We start from the raw sequence: 24,525 nt of genomic DNA on the forward strand, positions 1-24,525 counted from the left end.
GCCTCGACCGGTTGGGGTGAGTGGATAGAGCAGAGAGAAAAGAACAGCAGCAATAAACAACAAATAGACACTGCAGGTTGGTGGGACCAGTAACTGCACATCAGCGATATACAGCTCCAGGACCAGGGACACCTGCAGAAGGTACAGAGAGCGAGAACACAAAGTTAAAGAAATTCAATGTGGCATTACATTTACAGCTGTAATTGCTGGTATGATGCCATCAGTGCTGTTAGCACCACCTGCAATATTCCTGTATGGCAAGTAGTTATACAGTCAAGCCCGAAATTATTCATACCCCTGGCGAATTCTGACAAAGTTACTTTTATTCACATGCCACTTTTTGTTCAAATGTAAATAAAAAATGAGTAATAATTTTTTCCACAATGATGTCTCTTGTACATCATCTTATTTTCTTCTGGGAGATGCCTGTGTCATTTCTAATCAAGAAAAAACTTGCTGGTTGAATAAAAGTAACTTTAAGTCAGAATTTGTCTGGGGTATGAATAATTTTGGACTTGACTGTATTTGCTGTGAAAAAGCTCTACAAATTAACACTGGCAATATTTCCTCAGAAAATTACATCATATACAGAATAACATGGATGGAGTGTTGAGGAAGAAAAAAGAAAATCTGGCAATGCTCATCAAGCAAGTATATGCATAATATAAAGTCTATTATAGTAGTGCAGCTATTGCATATGGGTAAAGTGGGTCAGAGAAACATAAGCCATTGTTAGAGTGAGCTCTGTCAGCAGAGGGCATAAGAGAGCTGCTGGACTGAGTGAAGGTGTGCCTTGCTGCACAGTCAACTGTAGAAATCAAACATACAGCAGACACAAATGCAGATCTTATCTGCCTATCTCCTAACTTCAATTTTGTATTTCTCAGTTGAGTTGTTTGGTTCATTTGTCAATTTATGTGCAGACTTCTAGTAGTAATAAAATGGACTATTTAGACTAGCAACATCTGGTGGTGCTATAAACAACAGGAATGGAAAAAACAATTCTGTTATTAAACAACCTGTTGAGTAAAATGAGTTTAGCCCACAAAGTGATAGCTATGTGCTGCTTTTAAGCAGCCTGCTTGATCTTGATCTAGGGCAGGGGTTTCCAACCCCTGTTCCACTGGTGTGCTTGTTTTCCAACTATCCCTGCTCTACCTACTTCTAATTACCTGGATCATGTTGTGTTTAGCCAATCAGAAGCTTAACCCAATCTGTATACAGGCATCTAGATAATGTTCCCACATTTCAGGGATTTCAAGGGGATTGAAGCATCTAACTTGGACATTTTCACTTAGGGGTGTACTCACTTTTGTTGCCAGTGGTTTAGACATTAATGGCTGTGTGTTGAGTTATTTTGAGGGGACAGTAAATTTATACTGTTATACAAGCTGTACACTCACTACTTTACATTGTAGCAAAGTGTCATTTCTTCAGTGTTGTCACATGAAAAGATATAATAAATTATTTACAAAAATGTGAGGGGTGTACTCACTTCTGTGAAATACTGTATTTGTCCAAATCTGCTGAGAAGTTGTCCCTTTTCTTTATATATTTATTATCTTTGTTAAACACACACACATCATGCAAATTACATTCCATTCAGGTGATTAACTACTCACTCACAAAATAGTACTCCACACAGTGATTAGGTCAATTCAAATCTCTCCTCAATCACTCAACTACTGTATATTTACACAGTGAGAACAACTGTCTCTCTCAGAGCACACCCCCTGGGACTTTGTTGTCTGTGAGCTGAGAAACTCTAAGATGTACTAGGGAGATAATCAAATGGGCCGTGCTATGCAGGATGTGTGGATGGTAATGCAAGGGTCAGAAGTGTGATGGGGGACAAATCATTTGTTGACATTTTGTGAATTTGTAAACCTCAATACCTTCAATGCAAACTAACTACAACCACTTCTTGAGCATTGTAAAAGTGCAAATACAGGTGTGTATTTGTGTGTAAAGACACATCTTTTAGCATAAGCCAAAATATGTGTGGACTGTAGACTATTTTTCCATTAGATTGACCTCTATTCTTAATGATTGGTCAGCAGGTCACCTCTTCATTGACATATGTCAGAAGGTTCTGTAAGGAACTTCTATAGACGAAATATTAATTTGGGTCGGTAAGTTTAGGTACCTGTTTATAATAGATATTTTTATTCTTAACACGTGTCCATAATCAAATACTATGGCAAGGGCAACATTACCAGTAAAGTAGAAAGAAATTGTTGATGTTCATTGTTAGCAAGCAGGCAAGAACAGATTTTTGATGACAAGCTGAAGATTGTATACATTTGTTGCAGAAACAAACTCATAAAATAGAAGTTTGGTAAATTATGTGTTAAAATGTATTATATTCTCATTCATCCCTGAATAATAACTGGATAAACCCATATTTTATTGTATTTAATATTGCAGTTTATAAGTGTTTTGACTACAGAATATCCTTTTTTCGAGTAAGAATTGTATTCATCTGTATGTTATTGTTCTGACATGTTTCTGTGCTGGTATAAGTTATTAGAGATTTGAGTAGAACCTGGTCTGGAGCAGAAAAGTGAAACAACGCGATACCAGCGGAGCTTCCATCTTGCCACGTTCCAGAGGAGCGAGGGGCGGGGCAACCATAAGACTGTCCACACGGTTGAATAAGCCCAACGCCTCTCGAATCCCGTTGGTCCTAAAATTCTCCCGTCCCGCCTATTGTTGAGTATCAAGTATGTCATTGGCCAAGAGAGCTGTCACTCCTAAAGTGGACGGGATTTCTTTACGTCGGAGTTTTATGAGGCAGGAGAAGAAATTTTGATTTGCATTTTTAGACTGTTTCAGCCCCTCTTCGTCTGTTGGTTTACGGGACAGCTACCTGAGAGTCACTATGGCTTCAAAGAAAAACGCTAAAGGACACTTAAAACCCAAAGGTGTGTTGCTGTTTTCTCTTTTTCATTCTAGCATGGTTTTGCAGCCTTCAGCATTCACTGTCAGGCCGTTCAAAGTTAATCGGGTGTCAGGCTGTTGTTTCATTCAGTGCCCGAGTCCTGGCTTAACTAGTCTAACGTAGCATTATTTTTATTTGGCCTTTATTTAAAAAATGTTTTTCTTTTCCAAGAGGGACCTTTAAAAAATCCTGTCGATGTGTTGCCTGCTTCCTGAAAGTGAGCTAAGCCAGGTTTAAGCAGTATGTAAATTTTGTAAGCACAGGCTTGCAACCAGTATTATTTCTGCGTTAGCGCTGTCAGCCTTTGACGCACATGCACGGTGTCCAACCTCGGCACGAGTTACCACTGCCTGTAACACCACGTAACGTTTTCAGCGATGATTGTTGCGTCGCTATTGCCGTTTGTGGATCCACCAGCTGTTTATCCGGTGTACAGCCTGATGGACCATGTCCACTCTTGCTCCTTGGATTATACTGGAACAATAATACGCACACAGAAGATAACGTTAGCCTTGTGTCGTGCGGGCTCAAATCGTTTTGTGTGGAGGCTTCATAGCTTGGTCAGAAATCCAGGCCTGTTCTTCGCCAGCCCTTCTTCCTGGCTGTAACAACATTGCTTGTATGCGTGCAGCCCAGGGCACAAAGCACGAGTAACCCGCCCCAATTTAATCCAGTCACTTTCTAAATGTTCACGTGTCAGTATGAGAAGCCCTGGGTGGGGTCCTAGTTAGTACCCGCGTTCCCCATTAAAGGGTTCTCTCCCACTGTAGAGAAAGACTATATCATGGCACGCACCCGGTGTGCGATGTTAACAAATAAATATCCAGAGTTGCGTCTAACTTCTTACAGTATTGGACTTTTGACACGTGGCTCTGGGTTGATCAAAGTGAATCCATGTTGAGTATACAGTCTGATACTAAAGAGCCATGTGTGTAGGATAACTGAGCACACTCCGTCCTCTACTGGCTGTACAGGACTCTAGCGTGAGCACAGGAAAACTATAAAACACCTTCAAATATTTAATAAACATATTTCATTGCTTTTGTTGCTATTGAAGTGTAACACATGACACTGAATCTTCAGATACATGAATGAATGGAGAACTGATGAGCACTGCATGGAGATAAATGAAATGCATTTTTTGTGGTTTTTTTTTCTAAGTTAAAGTCGCTGCTGTAGCAGATCAAGGGGCATGATGCCATAGGAAAGATCAGGGAACAAAATGTTGAGTTTTCCAGGTCTTTTCCATACCATGCCCACAACAGATATATATGCACATATATATATATATATCTGTTGTGGGCATGGTATGGAAAAGACCTGGAAAACCTCAACATTTTGAGAAACTCAAAATGTGTGTGTGTGTGTGTGTGTGTGTGTGTGTGTGTGTGTGTGTGTGTGTGTGTGTGTGTGTGTGTGTGTGTGTGTGTGTGTGTGTGTAGGTTTCAACACACAATGCAGGTGATTACAGAGAAACGAATCAGTATGGTGGATATGTTAAATGGTAGGAGGCCTTAGAATGAACAAATCTCATTTCCAGCAGTCACACACAGCATCTCTGTGCAATAAGAAATAATGACCACTTGTTGCACACTGTATCCTTGAGAGTTGAAAAGTACACCCAAGTAGGTCAGAAGTACAGCAGATTGTGTGATGGATACAGATGGACTGTGAGCCATAAGGGGATGTTTCACCTAAGGCGAATGATTTATGTGAGAACCCTTTTGTAATGGATTTAACTTTAACTTTTAACCTTTTAACCTATATTTTTTTATTTCTTTATTGTTTATTTTTAACTTCTAGCCCTGGTTAGGAGCTCTGTTGAGCTTGTCAGTGTTTTGCTATATGCACAGGTGAAATGCAAAATGGACTTTTCTAGGCCTGTGCACTTTGTTTACTTTATGTCATGTGATCAAACACCAATGGTGGTTTATCAAATATTGCTCTCAAGCTTAAAAGTAGAACATAAAGAGTGAGTGAAAGAGTGAACAACAGTTGAGGGCATTCAGTCTGAATTATCTCAAGATGTTCTGATTATATGGTTGAATCATGGATGTCTGAGAATACATGAAAATGCTAGAGTTTTAATGTTGGTGAATTTCCCTCTGTTTGCACTCCACTTTAATCATACCTTCATATGTCACCAGTTTACCCTTTATGCTTTCCTAATGTGTCATGTGCTCTTTTTACTTTTCTACAGTGTGTATCTTTTTAAGTCCCTCAGGCCTCCTCTTCCTCCCTTCCTCTCCAAAGGGCTGCCAAGTTGCTGATATATGTACAGATAGAAGGGTAACAGTTCCACTGGGACTGATGGGTCATGCTGTGTTGTTCTTGTATTTGCAGTGTGTGTTCTTTTAGAAAACTAAACCCTAAAAATGAAAATATTGCCACGTAACCCTGCATGAAAGATTTGACTTGGTGTTGCATCATACTCTGGTGTTACACTGTGAAAAAATAATTTATAAGAAGTCTTGAGAATAAGTTTCCAGTAGTGTTTTTTACCTAAATTTAAATTAGAGATAATACAACCTGGATTTTTGTATGCATCCTACAGGTGCTTGTATTTATAGTTCCCTGAGTTTTTTAAACACTTACCTTAGCTCATTATCAATAAAAAACAACTATTAAGATGAAATGCATTTATCGATTAGTTAGATCTAGTGATAGCTGTTTGCGGTGGCACACGGTGAGCAGCTGCGGAGACGAAAATGGCAGCATCAGAGTAGAATGAAACTCCTGTTTTCCTTAACACAATTAAACCATTTTTACACTGTCATATAGATGGTGCTGGCGCCGACCACTATTAGGGGCCGGAATATCGATATTGTATTGTTTTAAAAAAATATTGATATATCTAAATATGGATATTTTTTTGCACCCCATTAATTTATATATATATCTACCAGAAAATCACAAACCTGTATTTTTCTTTTGCCATTTTACAGTATCATTGACTGTGAGAATTGGCATAGCATTACATTCTGTGTTGTCTTTGCTGATGGAAACAGGTTTTTGAAGTTGTGACCTTTTAGTACACTGAAACTGCTATTTTGATCAGTTTGTTTGCACTGAGCCTGTGATATACTCCGGCTTGATGCAAGTTCAACAAACAAGAGCTAATACTACTGTCTCAGTTGGAATTTCTCACACCATGGCATGATATGGTATATGTTTCCTACTGTTTTTGTCATGCCTCGATCACAGCTGTTGTCACTGGAATGTACTGTGCACTATCACGGCTTCAGAATTAACCAGGTCTGCTGTCGATACCACTTTACACTACTGGAGTGGATGGAGTTGGCTGCTGCATCTATGTTTAGACAATTGTTTTTTCTGAGCTAATTCTCAGTCAAAAGATGCCTGCTGGGTGCCAGGAAACCCTTAACATAGTGCTTCTGTCACCATAGATGTAGATATCTGTGTATGTGGAATATATTCTCCAAAAGGGAGTAAATCCATTGGTTCTCATTTCTCCAGTATTTTTAAAGTCTGAGAGTGTTGGGTTAGTGAGTATGTGCAGTTGAAATTTATACAAACATGCATGTCTGTGTACTCTCATGAGCGTACATGCATGTTAAAAGCTTGAGGGAAGGGAAGTTGGACAGCGGTGCACAGCAGCCCTTATATAAGACTGAAGAGGAACGTGACAGAAGAGGCTGAACAGAGAGTATTCCATGTGGAGAAGACTGTGTGTGTATGCATGCATGCGAATTAGCTGCTGTCATCAAATGAGAATGAAGTATATTGAAGAACAAAGTGGTATGTTATTGCATGGTTTCTGTGTATATCCACAATTGTTTAAATTGGGTGTGTGCACATTTGGAGGTAATGGATGGCAGTTTCTGAATGTTGTGTGTAAAAAATATTTATGTTTGACTGTTCAGGATGGAGTATTGATGGATCCTTGAAAACTAGCAGTAATAGTTGAGTTGGAGTTATTTATTTTTTTATTAGTGTTCTGTGCTGTTGGATTCACTTTATTATAGTCTGTAAGTGCTGGGAGAACAACGAGTAGCCTGTGTTGTCCAACCCTTATATTATTTACTCTCCTGTTCTTCTATTCAGTTTTGCCAATTCCAAAGATGAAGACTGGAATGTGTAAACCTGAAATTCCTGTTGTCTATAAATGTCACCATGCTGGTGCAGTGAGCAACATTATCACCCCTGTGGCTAAAGTAACAAATATTTATAAAGATTAAGTGGCAGTTTTCTGGGTAAATAGTCAATTATTTGAACTGTTGATGGTGCATTTCCAATGTGGGAAGAGACAGATGTGTAGATAAAACACCTGAAATTGAAATCGGCCTAGGACAGCAAATAGAAATGGAAAGTTGTTGTTGTTCTTACCTCAGTTTGGTGACACAGTACCACAGAGGACATTAAATGCAGTGAAAAGTTGCTTTCTAATCTTCCAGCTCAGGTAGCAGAAAGTGGACAGTCATGATGTTGATGGCTGTGTTCCTTCTCTTTCGTCTCTCTCTGTGTCAGGGCTAACAACACTATATATAGATGGTCTAACAACACTATATATAGATGTCTATGACCTTCCGACCATATCGGGCTCAGAGGAAAAAAAGTGACAGTGAGCAAGGATGACGGACAGATGAAAGAAAGGCAGTCAGTAGAGAATGAGGGGAGGGGCAGCCTGGAATACCGAACTGCTCTCTCTTTAGCTGGGACTTCAGTTAACCTGTTTTTTGGTTAATTACCAAGCTAGACCAGTCAAACGGCATGGGTGATCCAGCAACCCTGGTAGAGTCTGCCAGCCCTGTTTTTGTTAAGGCCATCCCCATGGTCATTGCTGGGGAAATGCAAGGTGAGAACAGTGTCTGTTTCAGGGTTACTGACTAGAGAGCTTAGAAGGACAAAGCAGTGTGGAGGGCATTGTGTGAGAAAGATTGGTTGCAGAGTGAAAGACTGAATGTTGAATTAGAATTTGTTTTGTTTATTTGTTTTATGTGTCTTAAAAGTTAAAAGCTTCATGACACTATTCTTTGTAGGGTGTCCTATCACCAGTGCATAGATGACCACCAAACAGTATTGTGCTGTAAGCAACTATACAGTATTTTGATCATTTGAAATCTGTAGCCAATGGAGAGATTTTAAATGTAGGTGAACCATGTGATTGAAGTGTTTTAACTTGAACAGAACCTTTTGTAAGTTCCAGCAACTTCATGTCCACTATTAGGTTGTAGAATAGTAATGCCATATTCTCCCTCTTTAATGTTTTATAAGTTAGACTAAATTCACATATCTCTACACTAGAAGTAAAAGAAGTTCCATGCTGACTGTAGTCCAAATAAACAAAATGCCTTCATAGCTTGCAGCATGTAAGAGACTTCTGAACTTCTGTTTAGTGGTTAGTGGATTTTGAGTTTATATATTTGAACTGGAAAACTTAGGTGGTTTAATCAAACTTGGTGAGATCCAGTTTATCATGCTAGAGTATCATGAGATGTTATATTGTAATGGTAAATGCTTGTGTTTGTTTGTAACATTATATATTGTGTGTGTAATTCATGAGCCAGAAAGGTGTATTGAAATGTGGAGTCTAGGGTGTACTTTGAATTATGTGTGTATACTAAGTGCATGTCTGAGATTTTTGCTACTGCCATGTAGTGGACGTCAACACCTGTTCATTCTCTGCTACTATTTTCTCCTTTTGTACCATGTGGAAAGTCATTAGCACCCCCAGAATAGCTTCTCTGATGTTTTTTCAGTGTCTATTACTTCCATTCCTTTCCTCAGATCCAGTTCTGAGGGATTCGTGCAGAAAGAGCATATAAACATGATTCCAAACAAATTTGCCCCATTCAAAGTAATGATGAGTCTCAAACCTGAGGTGAAAAAGGGAAAAGTGACAGCCCAGCGTAAGGTGAACAAACCATTACCTACTGGAAGGCCATAACAATCCAAAATGATATGTAAACTAGATCTATGTGTGTCAGTAGATTTAGCTGTGATTTTTTTTTTTTTTTTTTTTTTTTTTTTTTTTTATAGGGCCCATATTCGCAGGACTCAACTGCTCGAGATAAAAGAAAAAAAACAAAAACTAACAGGGTTTAGCTAAAAACAGCTGTTCCATAAAAGCTGTCAAGATGGAACTGGCACTTCACAATTTATGCTCCCAACCCAGTAGTGCAGTATATTTACTTCTACCACAATGTAGGTACAGGATGAAACAGCTGAAGATATATTTAAATGTGTGTGCATTGGATGATCTGTATTGCTGTGTTCCATACTATTTCTAATTATGAAATTGTACAGTGGGTCACTCTCCAGTTTTGACATCAGTGTTGGGAGTAATCCATTACAAAAGTAATACCATTACAGGAATATGTAACTTTTTAGCTGTAACACAATAATGTAATGCATTACTAATTAAACTTTGGTACCATTATACCTGCTACAATCTCAGTAACTTATGTTACAACACAACAAGACATTTCATCACCAGAGAAAAAAATTATTATTATAATTATGTGTCTATTTCGTGTTGCTGGAATTTGATGGCTAAAATCGATTCTACATTTTCCGGATGGACCTTCACCCGTTATTTTCAGTTCATCACAGAAAAGGGCAAGAACATACGTATTAGTCAAGTGCAATCTGTGTGCAACACTGAGGGAACTGTCTTCAAGAAATCGCTCGACCTCCACTGGATGTATAAAACTACATGTTTATACTTCTGTGGTTATTTTGGTAAAAGTAGCTCAAAAGTAACACAAAATAATGAGTTACAGTTCCGAGACAGTAATATTATAATGCAACTAATTACTTTAAAATGGCAGCAATTGGTAATATATAATGTATTACATTTTGAAAGTTACTTGACCAACACTGCTGACAGTAGTATTTGGATGCACAGCATGACTTGATATGGGTGAAAAAACGAAAATAGTGTAAACCTCATAATATACCGTTTCTGTGTTGCAGATGGTACTAAAACCCAGTCAGCCAATAAAAACGGAAAGAAAGCTGACTCTGGGTCCAGCAGCAGCAGCTTTTTCACCTGGTTCATTGTCCTGGCACTGCTGGGCGTTTGGACGTCTGTAGCTATGGTCTACTTCAACCTGGTTGACTATCAGGGAGTCCTTGGTGAGTATGCAATGTGACAAACACCAGCACTTGGCTTAAATAGCAGCTGAATGTGTTGTTCTTGTCTGTAGACTTTCCGCCTTATGCACTTTTCTGGAAAAGTGTGGTAGTGATGTGAAGTTTGACTTTGTCTCCATTGTGTTTATCCATTAGCTGTCCAAAAAACACAGCACATGCTATTTGCCCTTATAATGAACTTTCCCTGATGTTTACCATTGTCAGAACACTAACATCACATCAGACCAAGCTGAGAAATCTCCTTCAATCCTGGGTCCTCCTGTTTATTCCTTTATGACCAATACTTGCTAGGATGCAAATCAGCCACCAGAAAATGGCTGCAGATATGTCAGTCAAAATAAATTAAAAAGGAAAAAAAAAAGTGAAAAAACCAAAAGGCAGACTCATGCAATCATGCTACCCTACTAGTTTGGCTCACAGGTCAACACTGCAACTAAACCATAACACATAAGCCTGATACATACTCCACAAGAACAGAGATATTTGTTTCTTTTCTCGAGGTGGCGAGAACAAGAGCAAAGTTAGTTCTCGCCAGAACATTTCATAGTCCACGAGAAACTCAAGTGCAGAACTCCTGAGAAGTACCTCCCACTGTAGCACACATCACGGCGCTAAGCATTGTGGGAATCAGACAGAAACTACAATACAGCGGATAAGATATTGGATATCACCGTCTTTTACGACAGATTCTGTCCTCTGTACACAACGTTCAGGCTACCTCTTTCCCTGAGTTATTGGCCATTGATGTGTCTTTATATGCCTTACAAGATGTGTTATAAGAGTTTCATACTTCCTCACCACCTCTGCCAGCTGTTTCTCAAAACTATTCATTGCTATGACACTGCCAGTGTCTCGCAGCCCTGGGAGAGAGAACAAATTACTCTGTTCTCACGGAGTATGTATAGACCTTTAGTCTGCTTTGAGATCACATTATACCATCTGTCACTAATCCACATCACTAATGTTTAATGTTGAATGTTCTTCTCTGTGTAATAGGTATCTGATAGTAATGTATGAATTACGAGTCTGTGCTGTTATATATATTTTCTTAATCTTGCTGTTATTCCAGTATGTATGTTTTGTATTCTTCATGCAGACAAAGCTAAGGGTTTACAGAATAACCTGTCTGAGGCCTTGCAAGGTAAAAATCACAAGGCACATTTCTCCTACACCCTTTGATTGTTTTCATGTATTATCGTTGGGCTTTCAAACTATTTCCCCGACTCCCTTACACACACACACACACACACACACACACACACACACACACACACACACACACACACACACACACACACACACACACACACACACACACACGTGTACGTCTTTGTAGCTCCTGTGAGAACAAATGTGATCATTTGTGTTTGTCACTCCCCTAGATAAACTGGTGGCGTACGATACAGATGGAGATGGTGATTTTGATGTCGAGGATGCTAAAGTTCTGCTAGGCAAGTGGATATTTCTCTAATTCAACTAACACTGTTGATGTTAACTAACTAATACTGTTAGTGTCCTGCAGAAAGTATAACAGACAAATCCTATGTGTATGCCTCCAGTGTAATCTGATTTTTTTTTTTTTCATGACAAGGTACATGGTTTCATAGAACTGTTTTATTTTGAGTTTGGCAATTTCTTCAGGCCACTGATAATGTGGGTTTTATTGATCACATCAAATGCCACTTGGGTTTCCTTTTGCATGACTGACACTTGTATAGCTGACTGTTACCATAGACAATTTCATCAAAGAAACCACAAGATAAGGTAATCTCTTCAAACTACTCTGAAGTTTAGCATATTTGGTTAACTGGTTTGTAATACCAAATAAAAATATGCATCTCTTTGCATGTGAACATTAAAAGATTATTAAAGTTTTATTTGGTCTAAATATCCCTAAAGCTTAGGTCCCAACTTAAGAAGGTGGGTTCTTTATAATAGGACTATAGCACAGCAGTGAGGTCTGTGACACAACTGGTTTTTCAAGGATGGTAGAAATTGGTTCATCAGTATCACAGACTGTTATAAGATAAATAACGGTAAATTCAAGGCGTTCATTTCATCTATATGACAGGCGTGAGGAGTTCATTTCCCTGAGCAGACAAACATTCTCTTACCTATATCACTCCACTAATTTCCTATGGAACTATTGTGATGACACACATTTAAACACACATAGAGCATCTCCTCTAGGTGAAGCTCAGCATATTCAAAACAGCTGGGAGCTTGGTAAAGGATGTCCCAGTTCTCAGCTGTCTTTGTGCTGTTATTTCCCATGTGAAGTCTGCTGCATGATTGCATGATTGTATGGAAGAATCAGCATTCAGTTCCTTTTTTAGTATACGATGGTTTAGGCATTTTGGACTACAGCTGTGTGCAAATGACTGAATTCCAACACAGTAGTCCAGATTCTGGACTTTACATTAGGAAGTGCTCTGCAGAGCACCTAAGAACCAAACCCTTGTTTTTGTAATGGACAAAAAACTTTGTGCCCAATAAAATGGCTTTGCAATCAGACACACATGAGAGTCCCATGTTTCCCTTAATTTTCATTTTTATATGGAAACCAGTGATATCAAAACAAGGCTGTTTGCTGTTGTCTGAATCCTTAGATGGTACATTCATGTTCTATGAGTCAACAGGTTAAACCTGATTTTTTTTTTTTTTTTTTTTTTCGTTTAAAGTCCTGAGTACAATAAAAACATGTCTTCATGTCTTTTCACACAGCAGTCTTTGCTGAGATTTTTTTTTCTCACATAGCAGTCTCATAAAATATCAGAGTTGATCATTCTTCAGAGCATCTTTTTTCTTTTTGCTCGCTCCACCTTCAGTCTTTTGATGTTAATAGTGATCCATTGTCCGGGTGTCTTTAAACATCCCTTATTTTGCATGTTTTATGCACATTAGGTTTAGTAACAACTTCCTGTTTGCCTCCTGGTGTTATACTGCCTGCTCTTATATGCTGTACTTTCTTTATATTGATTGATATATTGATCCTTTTCAAATTTTCCTCTTTGTGTCCTCCTATTTGATATTCTAATTGTGTGTGTTTGAGCCAGCCTCTCTCGTTAGTTCAGTATCTCTTTCCTTTGTATAAAACAAAGAAGGTCAGGACGATGTGTAGATAAATTCTCCGTTTTAAATGCTGTACTAATGCTATAACGTAAAGATTTAATGGAAAGTCAGTGTCAGTTATCCTTTTTTTTCTGTCATTAACTCTGGTTTTTGTAATTGTCAGGCTGTCTACACATGACAAGCAATGTCAGCCATATATAGCACAGAATCATTGTGGGGTGTTCAGCTGAACGCTGATCTGATCATTTAAAAACAATCACTCTTTTATGCAGGACTGCAGCATGATTTATGCACATCACTGTCTCAGTTTAGAAAAAAAATTATGAAGCTGCCACAAAGTGATTTTGTTGATCATGAGTAGACACCCAAACTCTGTTAATGCTAGAGCCTGAACAGATCCCTCGCTGTCTAACCTACACGTAAAACTTCTCTTACCTTCTCCTCTTGTCCTCTCTTTTCTCCTTTTGCTCTTGGCCCTCTTTCATTCTTTCATTACATCTTCTTTTTTTTTTTTTCTAAATTTGATTCCACCTTTTTTTCCTCCTGGCTTTGTATTAGCTTTTCCACTTCCCTCATTTCACATGTTTGCTCCCAAATTTCCCCTCCATCCAACCATGCCTCCATCCCACCCCCCTGCCTTGTTCGCGTAGGCTTGACCAGTGAGGGCGATGGTCAGGGTGAATCCGAGGTTCTGGATTGGTTAGAAGAGGTGGAGGAGGATGGCTCTAACTGGTTAAACAGCTTCTTCACTTTCCTGTATGGTCTAATAAATCCCCTGGAGTCCTTGGAGGAGGAAGAGGAGCGCAGTGCCTCAGGAGGAGTCATCAAGGCACAGGAGGAGGATGAGGAAGATGAGGATGAGGGAGGAGTCAGACGAAGAGGAACAAAAGATGATGGAAATCAGGGGCAGAAGATTGTCATAGTTGGCCTCCATAACCAATAGCCTCAGGCAGCAATGTGATTATCCTCTAATGCACTCATTTTGAACCAGTGGACATTCAACAACCTCTGCTACAGTGTTGAGAACACTTGCAGCTAGCCAATATCTTTGAATATGAATATTTTTCCAGTCTAATCTTGTACTGTGGACCTCATGTGTCCCAGCTTTTACCTACTGCAATCCCCACGTACTTTGTCAAATAAACTTCATTCTTCTAATAATATAGTCAGTTGTGGGAAAATTAAATCCCATTGAAGGAGTATAATAATAATAATGTGTAATAATTTCTCTGCTGTTAATCGACATGATACTCAGGAAGAATTTTGAAAGCCCTCTCAAACTTTTTTTAAGAAAAAAAAAAAATCTATTCCTTATTTTCTATACCGACATGTTGACAACAGTCAGAAAGCTAAACATCAAATGCAAATATAATTCTTACTTGGACAGCTGCTCAGTTGTCCCTTTATGACAATTTGTCTTTTTCTATTGTTGCATGCTGATGATCCTGAAATCTTTGACACTGGACCCTTGAAATATAAGCATAAAGTTGTACTTTTTTAAAACCCCTTTCATGTTTAAGGTTCTTGAGGATATTAATGTAGCCAAATGGATTGTGATTGAAATGCCCAGACCCAATCTGAAGGTGGCATGTTTGTTTAAGCCAGATCCTCTGCACAGTTGAGTCCCATCCTAAAATGTAGTTGATTGGTCATTTAATTACACCTTTTCCTTCGATTTAAGCTACATGTTGAAAACCTGAAGAGAACTTTCTAAGCAAAGGCAACATACAGCAACATGGCTTCAAGAGACTCACACAACTGCTATGAAGTGAAAGACAATAGTAATTATGACTGATGATAGCTGTTGTGGTTTAATGGTTGCCAACTAAACACTGGTGATCACAAGCCTCTCTGGTGGCATTGATTACCTACTTAAAAGAAACGTTGGGAAATATACCTGGTTGCTTTCTTACCAAGTTGGATAAGAAGATTGACATCACTGTCTTTTTTTGTTTTTTTTTTAAAAAACTGAAATCATTTGCAAAATTGCCTCAAGCTTGTCTTGCACCTCATCTAGGTGTATTTGTGTAAAATGTGATTTCACAAACCTGCAGAGTGAACATGCAGATAAACGTGAACATGTCTGTGTATACTAACACCCACTGTAATATAAACAAACACATTCAGCTCCCTCTGTCTGTGGTGTGGCCCAGTCTCTGAAGGGAAGGGATCATGCTCTGCTTCAGTATGTCACAGTACATGTTGGCATTCATGGTTCCCTCAATGAACTGTAGCCCTCACCTGGTTGTCGCCAGACACGCTTGACACCATCTGAACCAAATAAGTTTATCTTGGTCTCATCAGACCACAGGACACGGTTCCAGTAATCCATGTCCTTAGTCTGCTTGTCTTCAGCAAACTGTTTGCGGGCTTTCCTGTGCATCATCTTTAGAAGAGGCTTCCTTCAGGGACGACAGCCATGCAGACCAATTTGATGCAGTGTGCGGCGTATGGTCTGACAGGCTGACCCCCCACCCCTTGAACCTCTGCAGCAATGCTGGCAGCACTCATGCATCTATTTCCCAAAGACATCCTCTGGATATGACGCTGAGCATGTGCACTCAACTTCTTTGGTCGACCATGGCGAGGCCTGTTCTGAGTGGAACCTGTCCTGTTAAACCTCTGTGTGGTCTTGGCCACCGTGCTGCAGCTCAGTTTCTGGGTCTTGGCAATCTTCTTATAGCCTAGGCCATCTTTATGTAGAGCAACAAGTTCTCAGCCATGAGGTGCCATGTTGAACTTCCAGTGACCAGTATGAGAGACTGAGAGCAATAACACCAAATTTAACACACCTGCTCCCCATTCACATCTAAGACCTTGTAACACTAACGAGTCACATGACACCGGGGAGGGAAAATGGCTAATTGGGCCCAATTTGGACATTTTCCCTTAGGGGTGTACTCACTTTTGTTGCCAGCGGTTTAGACATTAATGGCTGTGTGTTGAGTTATTTTGAGGGGACAGCAAATTTACACTGTTATACAAGCAGTACACTCACTACTTTACATTGTAGCAAAGTGTCATTTCTTCAGTGTTGTCACATGAAAAGATATGGTAAACTATTTACAAAGATGTGAGGGGTGTACTCACTTCTGTGAGATACTGTATGTTAGCTACCTAGTTTGCTTTTAAAGTAACAGGAGGCACTTTGGTGTGGTGGTTAGAACTGTCACCTCACAGCAAGCAGGCTCTGGGTTCTTCCCAGCTTCCTCCCACAATCCAAAGACATGCAGATAGGTGTTAGGATAATTTGTGACTTTAAATTGCCCATTTTATTTGAATGTGAGTTTGTCTGTTTCTATGTGTCAGCCCTGTGATAGACTGGTAATCTGTCCAGGGTGTACAGTCCAATCTCAGGGCTTGGCTTCAGCCCACTGCAACCCTGGTTGTATTAGTATAAGTGATAGATAATGGATGGAGTCTATCACAAAGCTGGCAGAGTTACGATAAAATGGAACACTTTGGAAACGTAGTGGGTATGTTAAAATGTCATCAACCGGGCTATGTATCTGCATGTAGAGAGTATGTTAATACATCGGTACTAGTTTGCCATGATTACATCAACTTGAAATGGTACTAAAAGTTTGTAGTTTTGCCTTTTTTATTTCATGAGCATACACATACACGTTGGCTATATTGTCACTTCCCTTCTTTTAGGTTCTTCTGTAGTTTGCAAGAACAGAGCTTGGCTGTTTTTGCCATTCCTCTGCTGGGCAGCAGCTTTTGTCACTGTACATTCTCCACATTTTCCTTTTAAACGTAATAAATATTAATGGCTTATAATAGTGTCACTATTGGCCATAAGGTCTAAAACTGTCTGTTTTAATATAAAAATTTAGGTTTGTGTCTATGCCCAGGTATAGTGTGGTCATTCTAGTTTGTGCTGTGGGCCAAAGGTGAGAATAGGGTGCAATAGCAGAAGAGTGAATTAATGATAGAGGACTGAGACAAGCGATGCAGAAAGGAGGCTTGTTTGAGCCATGTGCTTTGAATGTATCAATTGATGTTACCAACTGCTGATACAAACTGCAGGTTTGTTGTCTTGGGCATGTCAGAGTGGGTGTAAGTTCTGTCAGAAGTTTTGTAGTGAATGCATGGATGACACCTGATTAGAAACAGGTTAGTCCTGTTCTAGGGTGGAGTGACTTGCAGGCTTGGCTTGTAAAGAGAATGAATCTACAAAAACTGATTACCAAGATGGAGAACTCCATTCTGGCTCTCCAAACTTGGACTATTCTGTGATTCCTCCTATCTATATCTATACAAGCTAACAGAAGATCAGATGCACTCTTGATGTGGCTTTTGAGCCATTGTGGATCCATTTTACATAAAATAAAATAAAAAAAAATTGTGCAATTTTGCATTCCTGATAATATGAAAATACAAACCATACAAACCAAAATATGTTAGAACACTTCCACTTCATTCTCTACTGGTATAGTAAAACCAGTACACTCAAAATGAATAATGTATTTCACAATCCCACTTCAAAGTGGTGTTATAGCTTAACTTTGACCATCACAGTAGCGGCAAATACAAATCGAATTCAACTTAGTGCCACATTATAGTAAAATGCGATGAATCCCACTGTATTTATTTTTTAGCTATCCAATCAGATTGGTAGGTGCTGATTGTAGCTCTGTTACTGCCACCTTGTGAAATGCTTGCAATCACATATTAGTGACATATAGAGTAATGAGTCTGCTCAGCTCACTGTTTGCTGGGTTACTGGGACAGATCTAGGTCTATGACTAGAAATGTTAAGAGGTAGCCAGCTTACTTTTACTCTCCATTTACATCTGTGTGATAGCTGGCTGGAATTGGGCTCAGATTTGGGCTCAGTAAAACTGATAACAATCAGGTTAAAAAAAAAAAAAAAAAGTGTTTTTACAACAGAGGGATACAACCACGTTAAAAGGTTAAAATTAAAGACAAAATTCGGACATTAAAGACATTAATATTCAGACAGTACTAGCTGTCCTTCTTTTGTCTCATTCTTAATTTAGAAAATGTAAGTTAATCCTTTGCTTTTTTTTTTCAAGATAGTTCAAGAAACATGGTTCTTCAGCATAAAAGTATTCCAATATATGCTACTAAAATTCAGCAAAAATATACTATTTTAGGGACTGCTGTTTTATAGCAACATGTCCATTTTGGTGATGATGCGCTGTCTTACCAGTCCAACCAGATCTTACGGTCTGTAGGTCCAGGGGACAGAGTAAAAAAGTCAGAACCAGAGGATTTCAGTTCCTGGCAAAAAAGAGAACAGTAACTCTAAGCCTAGGTGGGCTGCTAGTTTTGGCCTTTTACTGTGAACCTACATTATGCAGTGGTGAACTTCATGCTGAGCAGTTTGGTGATTGTCGTAAACCTTGAGGCCAAACATTTTTTTACAGAATAGAATAGATCTTAATTGTCATTGTTGAGAACAACGAAAGACTGTTTAGCAGCTCACAAGGTTTTGGCATAACAGCCAAATACAAATAGAAAATAAAGAGACAAGAGGAGAGGTATTCCAAAAGGAAATATATACAATGGTTAGTGCAAGATATTGTAGTGTACATTGGAGCAAATTAAACAAGACTAACAGTGCAGATTACAGTATACATAGTGTTGTATACTCTGAATATATATCAGGGTATACGAGTAATAAACAAGTGTAACAGTATAAGATTTGTTTAAACATGTGAGAGGTGTTTACAGATTAGTGCAAATATGCAGTGTGCGTGTGTTTTACTGCACTTGTAGACCTGAGACATTGGTTTATTGTTCAATAATGCTTGGGTAGCACCTCCTGTGCAGCTGCTGAACCACTGTGATGCAATAGGTCAGAAGGCTTTCTATTGTTGATCGATAGAAATTGGTCAGCAGGTGATGTGGGAGGTGCACCTGTTTCAGTTTCCTGATGAAGTACAGTCTTTGCTGTGCCTTCCCCACCTGATAGGAAATGTGTGCGGACCAGGGGAGGTCGACTGAGATGTGCACACCAAGGAACTTAAAGCTCTCTACTCTCTCGACCTCCTTACCCTGTATGTAGAGGGCAGAGTGCCCAGTACACCTTGATCTTCCAAAGTCCATTATAAGTTCCTTGGTTTTGGAGATGTTTAAGTCCAGATTATTGAGGGAACAGATAATTTGTTCTGTTAATTCACAGAAACGCAACTAATTTTCCAGATTTTTTTTTGGTGATAATTTGATATAGGTAAGCAGTTTATGTTGATGCCAGTTTCGTTTCAATTCAATTCAATTTTATTTGTATAGCGCCAAATCACAATACAAATCATCTCAAGGCACTTTACACTTTTGTGTTGACCTGCTTTACAGACAGTGTAGGTTTGTCAGTGAGATGCAACTCTGTAGCGCCTTAATTAGGCCACCCTGCCACCAAACATATTGCTTTACAGAGATGGCTCATCTGGCTTTTAATCCATTATCAGTGCTATGTATTAAAAGCCATTTCACAGCTTATCATAATCGGAAAAACATAGTTGTAATTGAAAACATTAAAAAGTGAATGACATACATTGAGGTGAGCTAGTTTCAGGGTCCTGGTATCATGCATGCTGGCTCACAGACATGGCTTACTGGGACACTTACTGATGGAATTTGCACCATCATTAATGAGTTTGACATGTGTTTTATGTACTATGACAAGTCAGAATATTAGTTGTATAACGGGTCTACAAGGCTAAACCTTAGTTTTGTCTCTTGTTGATGTATTTTGTAGTTCTTAGTCGAGTGAAATTGTATAACAATAGTGTGTCTGTTCGACAAAAAGTCACTTTGGTTGGCTTCACCTGCACTTGAGTTTAGCTTCATGCTTTTGTGGACTAATAGCATATGGAGCTGTGCAGCTGATTTTGGACAGTTAGAAATAGGCTGTTTGCTTCATGGTGTGTGATGCCAGGTACTATATGTAAAAGTTGTTTCAACTACTGTCTCATTATGTTACACCAGATGAAAATCCTGGCGATACAAACAGAAGAGGAGCTAACAAAGGTATCATCATGCATCAGCATGCATGAAGCTGAGCTACATTATGGGCTCACTGATTGTTTCAACTACTTGCAACTCACTGGTTTGGATCAAACACAATGTGTTTATTTGTTAAAACTAAAACCCCTATTTTTTGTAAACCTATGCTAATCCTGTGAGTATTGGAGTGATTTCATTTGATTACATTTTTAAGATGTGGCCATAGATCCTGGTGTCTGCTGGTATATATTGGTTTAAAGTGAGTATAATCTACCAGCATTGTACAGAAAGTCTGCACATTGCTTGGAGAAAAACATAAGAGATAATGGCATGGTCTTGTTTTGGGTAATAGTCCTAATTAATCATGCCTGCCTGATGTATGTTGATGTTTAATAACAGAGTCAATTTGAGCATGGTTTTTATTTCATAACAACTAATTTTATGGATGGTAAACACCAACCAGTGTCGTTGGTCATCCATCCCAGATACCTCTCCAGTGAAGGGTGTGGGCTGGAAGCTTCGGGAAGCTCTAAAGCAGCAGCTGGCCATCATCCATGAACGTGTGGAGGCCAAAAAGCTTGCCAAGCTGGCTCTGGCTGAGGTCCGACAACTCCTGGCTAAAGAGGAGAAGGAGAAGGAGCTGGGGACGAATGAAATAAAAGCCAGAGTGAAGGAAAAAGTGGCTGCAAGGCTGAAAGAGGAAGAGAAGAAGATAGAGAAGGAAGAGATGGAAAAGATTCTGGAGAAACTGCAGAAGGAAAAGATAAAACAAGCAGATGAGAAAAGGGAAGAGGAGGGCAAGAATGACAAGGAAGTGGAGAAGAAACTAAAGAAGAGAGGGGACAAAGCAGAGGAGTCTGAAAAAAATGTGGAGAAGGAAGAAAAGACAGCACAGGAAGAAGACGAGGGAAGAGGGAAGGAGACTGCCAAAGAAAGAAGAAATAAAAGCATAGCTAAGAACAGAGTTGGCAAAAAATGACTTCAGATGTGATGAGGTTTCACAGGCATATGCTGATTCCATAGGAAACCAGGATTAGCCACTATTAACCATTCGTTGGGCATCAAAGTTCTGTTGATAATGACTAAGATGTTCCAATTGTACAAAGTCTAAAAAAAAAATCAATAAGCACTGAAAGCTGGAATCAGTTATCTAGGCAAATTTACTCTTTTACTTAAATTCCTTATCTTACATCAAATTGTAAGAATGTTTTAAAGGCATGATCTGTTTGTGTTCAGACCTCAGTCAACCCCAAAGCTGGAAATGGAAAAAAATGCTAGTTTTTTCTCAGTAATAAATCAATCAAAAATATCTTCATATCAAATTGGTACTAATAGAAACATTTCAAATGATTCTCAGCCCTATGTGCCCTATACATGGTTACTGGTCTGTTTCTTTTCTGCCTTTTGTTATTGCGCATGTTAATTGATTTATCATCTGTTAAATATTGTTTTACTACATTAAAGCAAAATGGAGATTAGGCTTTTAACTCAACAAATTAAAAACTATTATAGCAATGTGTATTGCATATATAGTATAGGTATCCTGCTAAAACAGTTAAGGAAATGTGTGTGTTTGTGTGTGTATGTATAGCTTATTTTGACCATGTTCTGGAGGGAGCCAACTAGTTAGTTGCCTCTTTTGACAGAAGACTGGGATGGATGGGACTGGGAGGAAGCTACACTCAAATTTGCTGGGTTCAGATAAAGCACTGCAAGATACTCTTAAGTGTGAGGTGTTGAGTGTTAATGATTATGTTTAGATTTGACTAGATTTAGATAAAAATGGTATCTAGCTTATCAGTATCTCCACAATTAGAAAGAATGTTTTTCTAAGTTCAGGGAGATTTGTGTTCCACTCTCAAATATTTTATTCTTTGTCAGTAAAGTTTTTGGCTTCATTGGTCTCATTTTTATGCATGAAAGCCAGTCCTCTGTTCTACAAGAATACATGTGTTAGAAGTATAGAAGATCATACTGTGACTCCTTGTTCTCAGACCACCAACCAGTTTAGACCTAAACTTTAAGATATCTGTGTAGGTATGCCACAGATTACTTTTCAGCAGACTACATTATTGAAAGTTTAGTACAAAAATACATTCATGATCTTTTATGTCTTTATTTAACACAACCATTAAACATACAAAATAAAGGTGAAAAAAGTAATGGCAACACTTCTTTAATAACTGGTTGAGCCACCTTTGGAAGCAATAACCTCAAGGAAGCATTTCTTGTAGCTGTTCAAGAGGAATTTTGGACCATTCTTCCTTTAAAGAACTGTTTCAGCTCAGCCATATTCTCTTATTATAGGATGTCTGCTGTAAACTGCTCTCTTGAGGTCACTACACCTATATTGGGCTGAGGTGGATTTTTGAGACAGCCACCCTAACATTATCCTTTAGGTTACCGTGGTAAACATGGGAATTTTTTGTCTCCTCCCCCCTGTACAGTCTGCAGAAGCTGTCAGACAGGCTGTTTCATTCTCTTATTCATACAGTTCATAGCAAAGCCCTGATCGGAGTCCATTAAATTTCGGGAATTTGCATCGGGAGAAGCAATTAAAATCCCAATTAGACAGTAGCCAACAATTTATCTTTACTGACATGATTGATTTTATGATCAGACGGTCAGCGACAGCGATCTCTCCTTGCACGTACAGTGTGGATTTATCCTCAGTTCAAAATAAAATCTATAAGCTGCACAGTCCTTTATTACTTTATTATTGGCACTCCATGGGTAGGCCTATTAGAACAAGCCTCAAGATATGATGGAGTATTAGGGCCACAATGGATGTTTTTTTTTTTTTTTTTTGTTCAAATCACGAATAACTTTGAAAATGTCAAGATTAAAGATAAAGATAAGGAAATATAGCCTAATGTCCAGGAGGATTGCAATGAGTGCTAGATGAATTATGTTGAAACTGCATTTGGGGGGCTGCTTGGGGTGTAGTGGTTAGTGTGCCCAACCATGAACGGGGTGACCCTAGTTCAACCCCTGGAATGGTCATCTTGCACCACATGTCTTCCCTTGCTCTCCGTCCCACATTTCCTGTCATCTCTCTGCTTTCCTATAAGAAATAAAGGCAAAACTGCCCAAAGAAATAAAGAAGTAAAAAAGACTGAAAGAAAGTAAAAAAACTGCATTTGGAATGGGAAAACCACTGCATGTTGAAATAAAACCACTGAATAATGTTTAATTTCTTTAATGTGTCAGGCTTATGATTAGACCAAAGGGCTATAATAATGAATTTATACACTATGCAATATTTTTCCATTTCATTTTGAGCTGCTACCAGGTGCTTTTGGTCCATTGGTTTGCACATAAATGAATATAAAATTTTGTTGGCATGTTGAGTCGTATCTGAGCTCTACTGATTTATAGTCCTTGTGCATATGGTTAAACTCTGATCAGATTTAACCATCTCAGGGTCAATCCACTCAGAGTTCAGGGTTAAGCTCAGTTTACACCTCTGCCCTAATTAACCCTTCAAGTCTTTAATTGTAACTGTTGCTTTAGGGTTCTTTTTTTACCTTTCTGGATGTTAGCACAATAGTTTTTATGCAGAGTAGCCACAGCACCAAGTTGTCTCCACTTATGAACAATATGTCTAGTTCCGGTGCATTCCGATGAATACCTGAAGTCTTTAAGACTACTTGCGCCTTCCAGCTACGTGCAAATCCACAACTGGATGTTGAAGACATGAGAGAGCATGATTGTTTGTGTTTTATCAACTTAGAATTTCATTTCATGACCAATTTATGCTAAAAATCAGAAAATTACAAATACTGTGATTACTTTTTCTTGCAACGGTACCATTAAAATGACCTACCAGTGGTTCAATATTTTTCCAATAACTACTTGATAAAGTACATGCACACACACACCCACACAAACACAATATGTATGAGATACAACATACATGTATTTTTTCTGCCACCAACATGTGCGTCATCTCATGTAGGATTGAAAGACAAAGATGTTGTCATCGCTTCCCATAGAGAAGAAGCTGCTGCCCCAGTGGAGGCTCCTGAACCTGAACCTGAATCTGAACCCATACCAGAAGGTAATACACTTGTTCATTACACACACACTCATACACATTTTCCCTCCAGTGTCATAAGAGTATGTTGATAGTAGATAATAAGAGAAAATAGCTGAAAGTAGGTGTAGGTTGGAGAAATTATGTTATCTGGAATAGTCTTGACGGTGTTACCTAGATAACAGATCCATCTTTAATTCAGATGTTCTGTGTGGGCACCATAAATATCTCAGGAGCAGGAATAGAATTTGGGTGAAATTTCAGTTTGACAACAGCATGAAAATTTTGATTAAATATGTGTACTACCTGCACTGCAACTGTAAGCTGGACTTATTTATGAAATAAATAAATAAGGCTGGATATCAGCACTAGTTGAATTTCTTCT

The 24,525-nt window shown here is 38.8% G+C and overlaps 1 protein-coding gene across 1 annotated transcript in view; it reads left to right on the top strand.

The window, feature by feature from the left end:
* Positions 1–7,137: 7,137 nt before the first annotated feature.
* The window catches only part of asph (aspartate beta-hydroxylase), a 29,989-nt gene continuing 12,601 nt past the window's right edge, over positions 7,138–24,525 (top strand). The window contains exons 1-8 of the mRNA XM_026313338.2: positions 7,138–7,757; positions 9,878–10,039; positions 11,440–11,508; positions 13,780–14,055; positions 20,087–20,128; positions 20,590–21,081; positions 22,504–22,512; positions 24,063–24,164. Coding sequence (XP_026169123.1) covers positions 7,673–7,757; positions 9,878–10,039; positions 11,440–11,508; positions 13,780–14,055; positions 20,087–20,128; positions 20,590–21,081; positions 22,504–22,512; positions 24,063–24,164 — 1,237 coding nt within the window. The 5' untranslated portion in view covers positions 7,138–7,672. The remainder of the gene's footprint in view (positions 7,758–9,877; positions 10,040–11,439; positions 11,509–13,779; positions 14,056–20,086; positions 20,129–20,589; positions 21,082–22,503; positions 22,513–24,062; positions 24,165–24,525) is intronic.

This window comes from Mastacembelus armatus, chromosome 17, assembly GCF_900324485.2.
Source record: "Mastacembelus armatus chromosome 17, fMasArm1.2, whole genome shotgun sequence".
In the NCBI taxonomy this organism is placed as follows: Eukaryota; Metazoa; Chordata; class Actinopteri; order Synbranchiformes; family Mastacembelidae; genus Mastacembelus; species Mastacembelus armatus.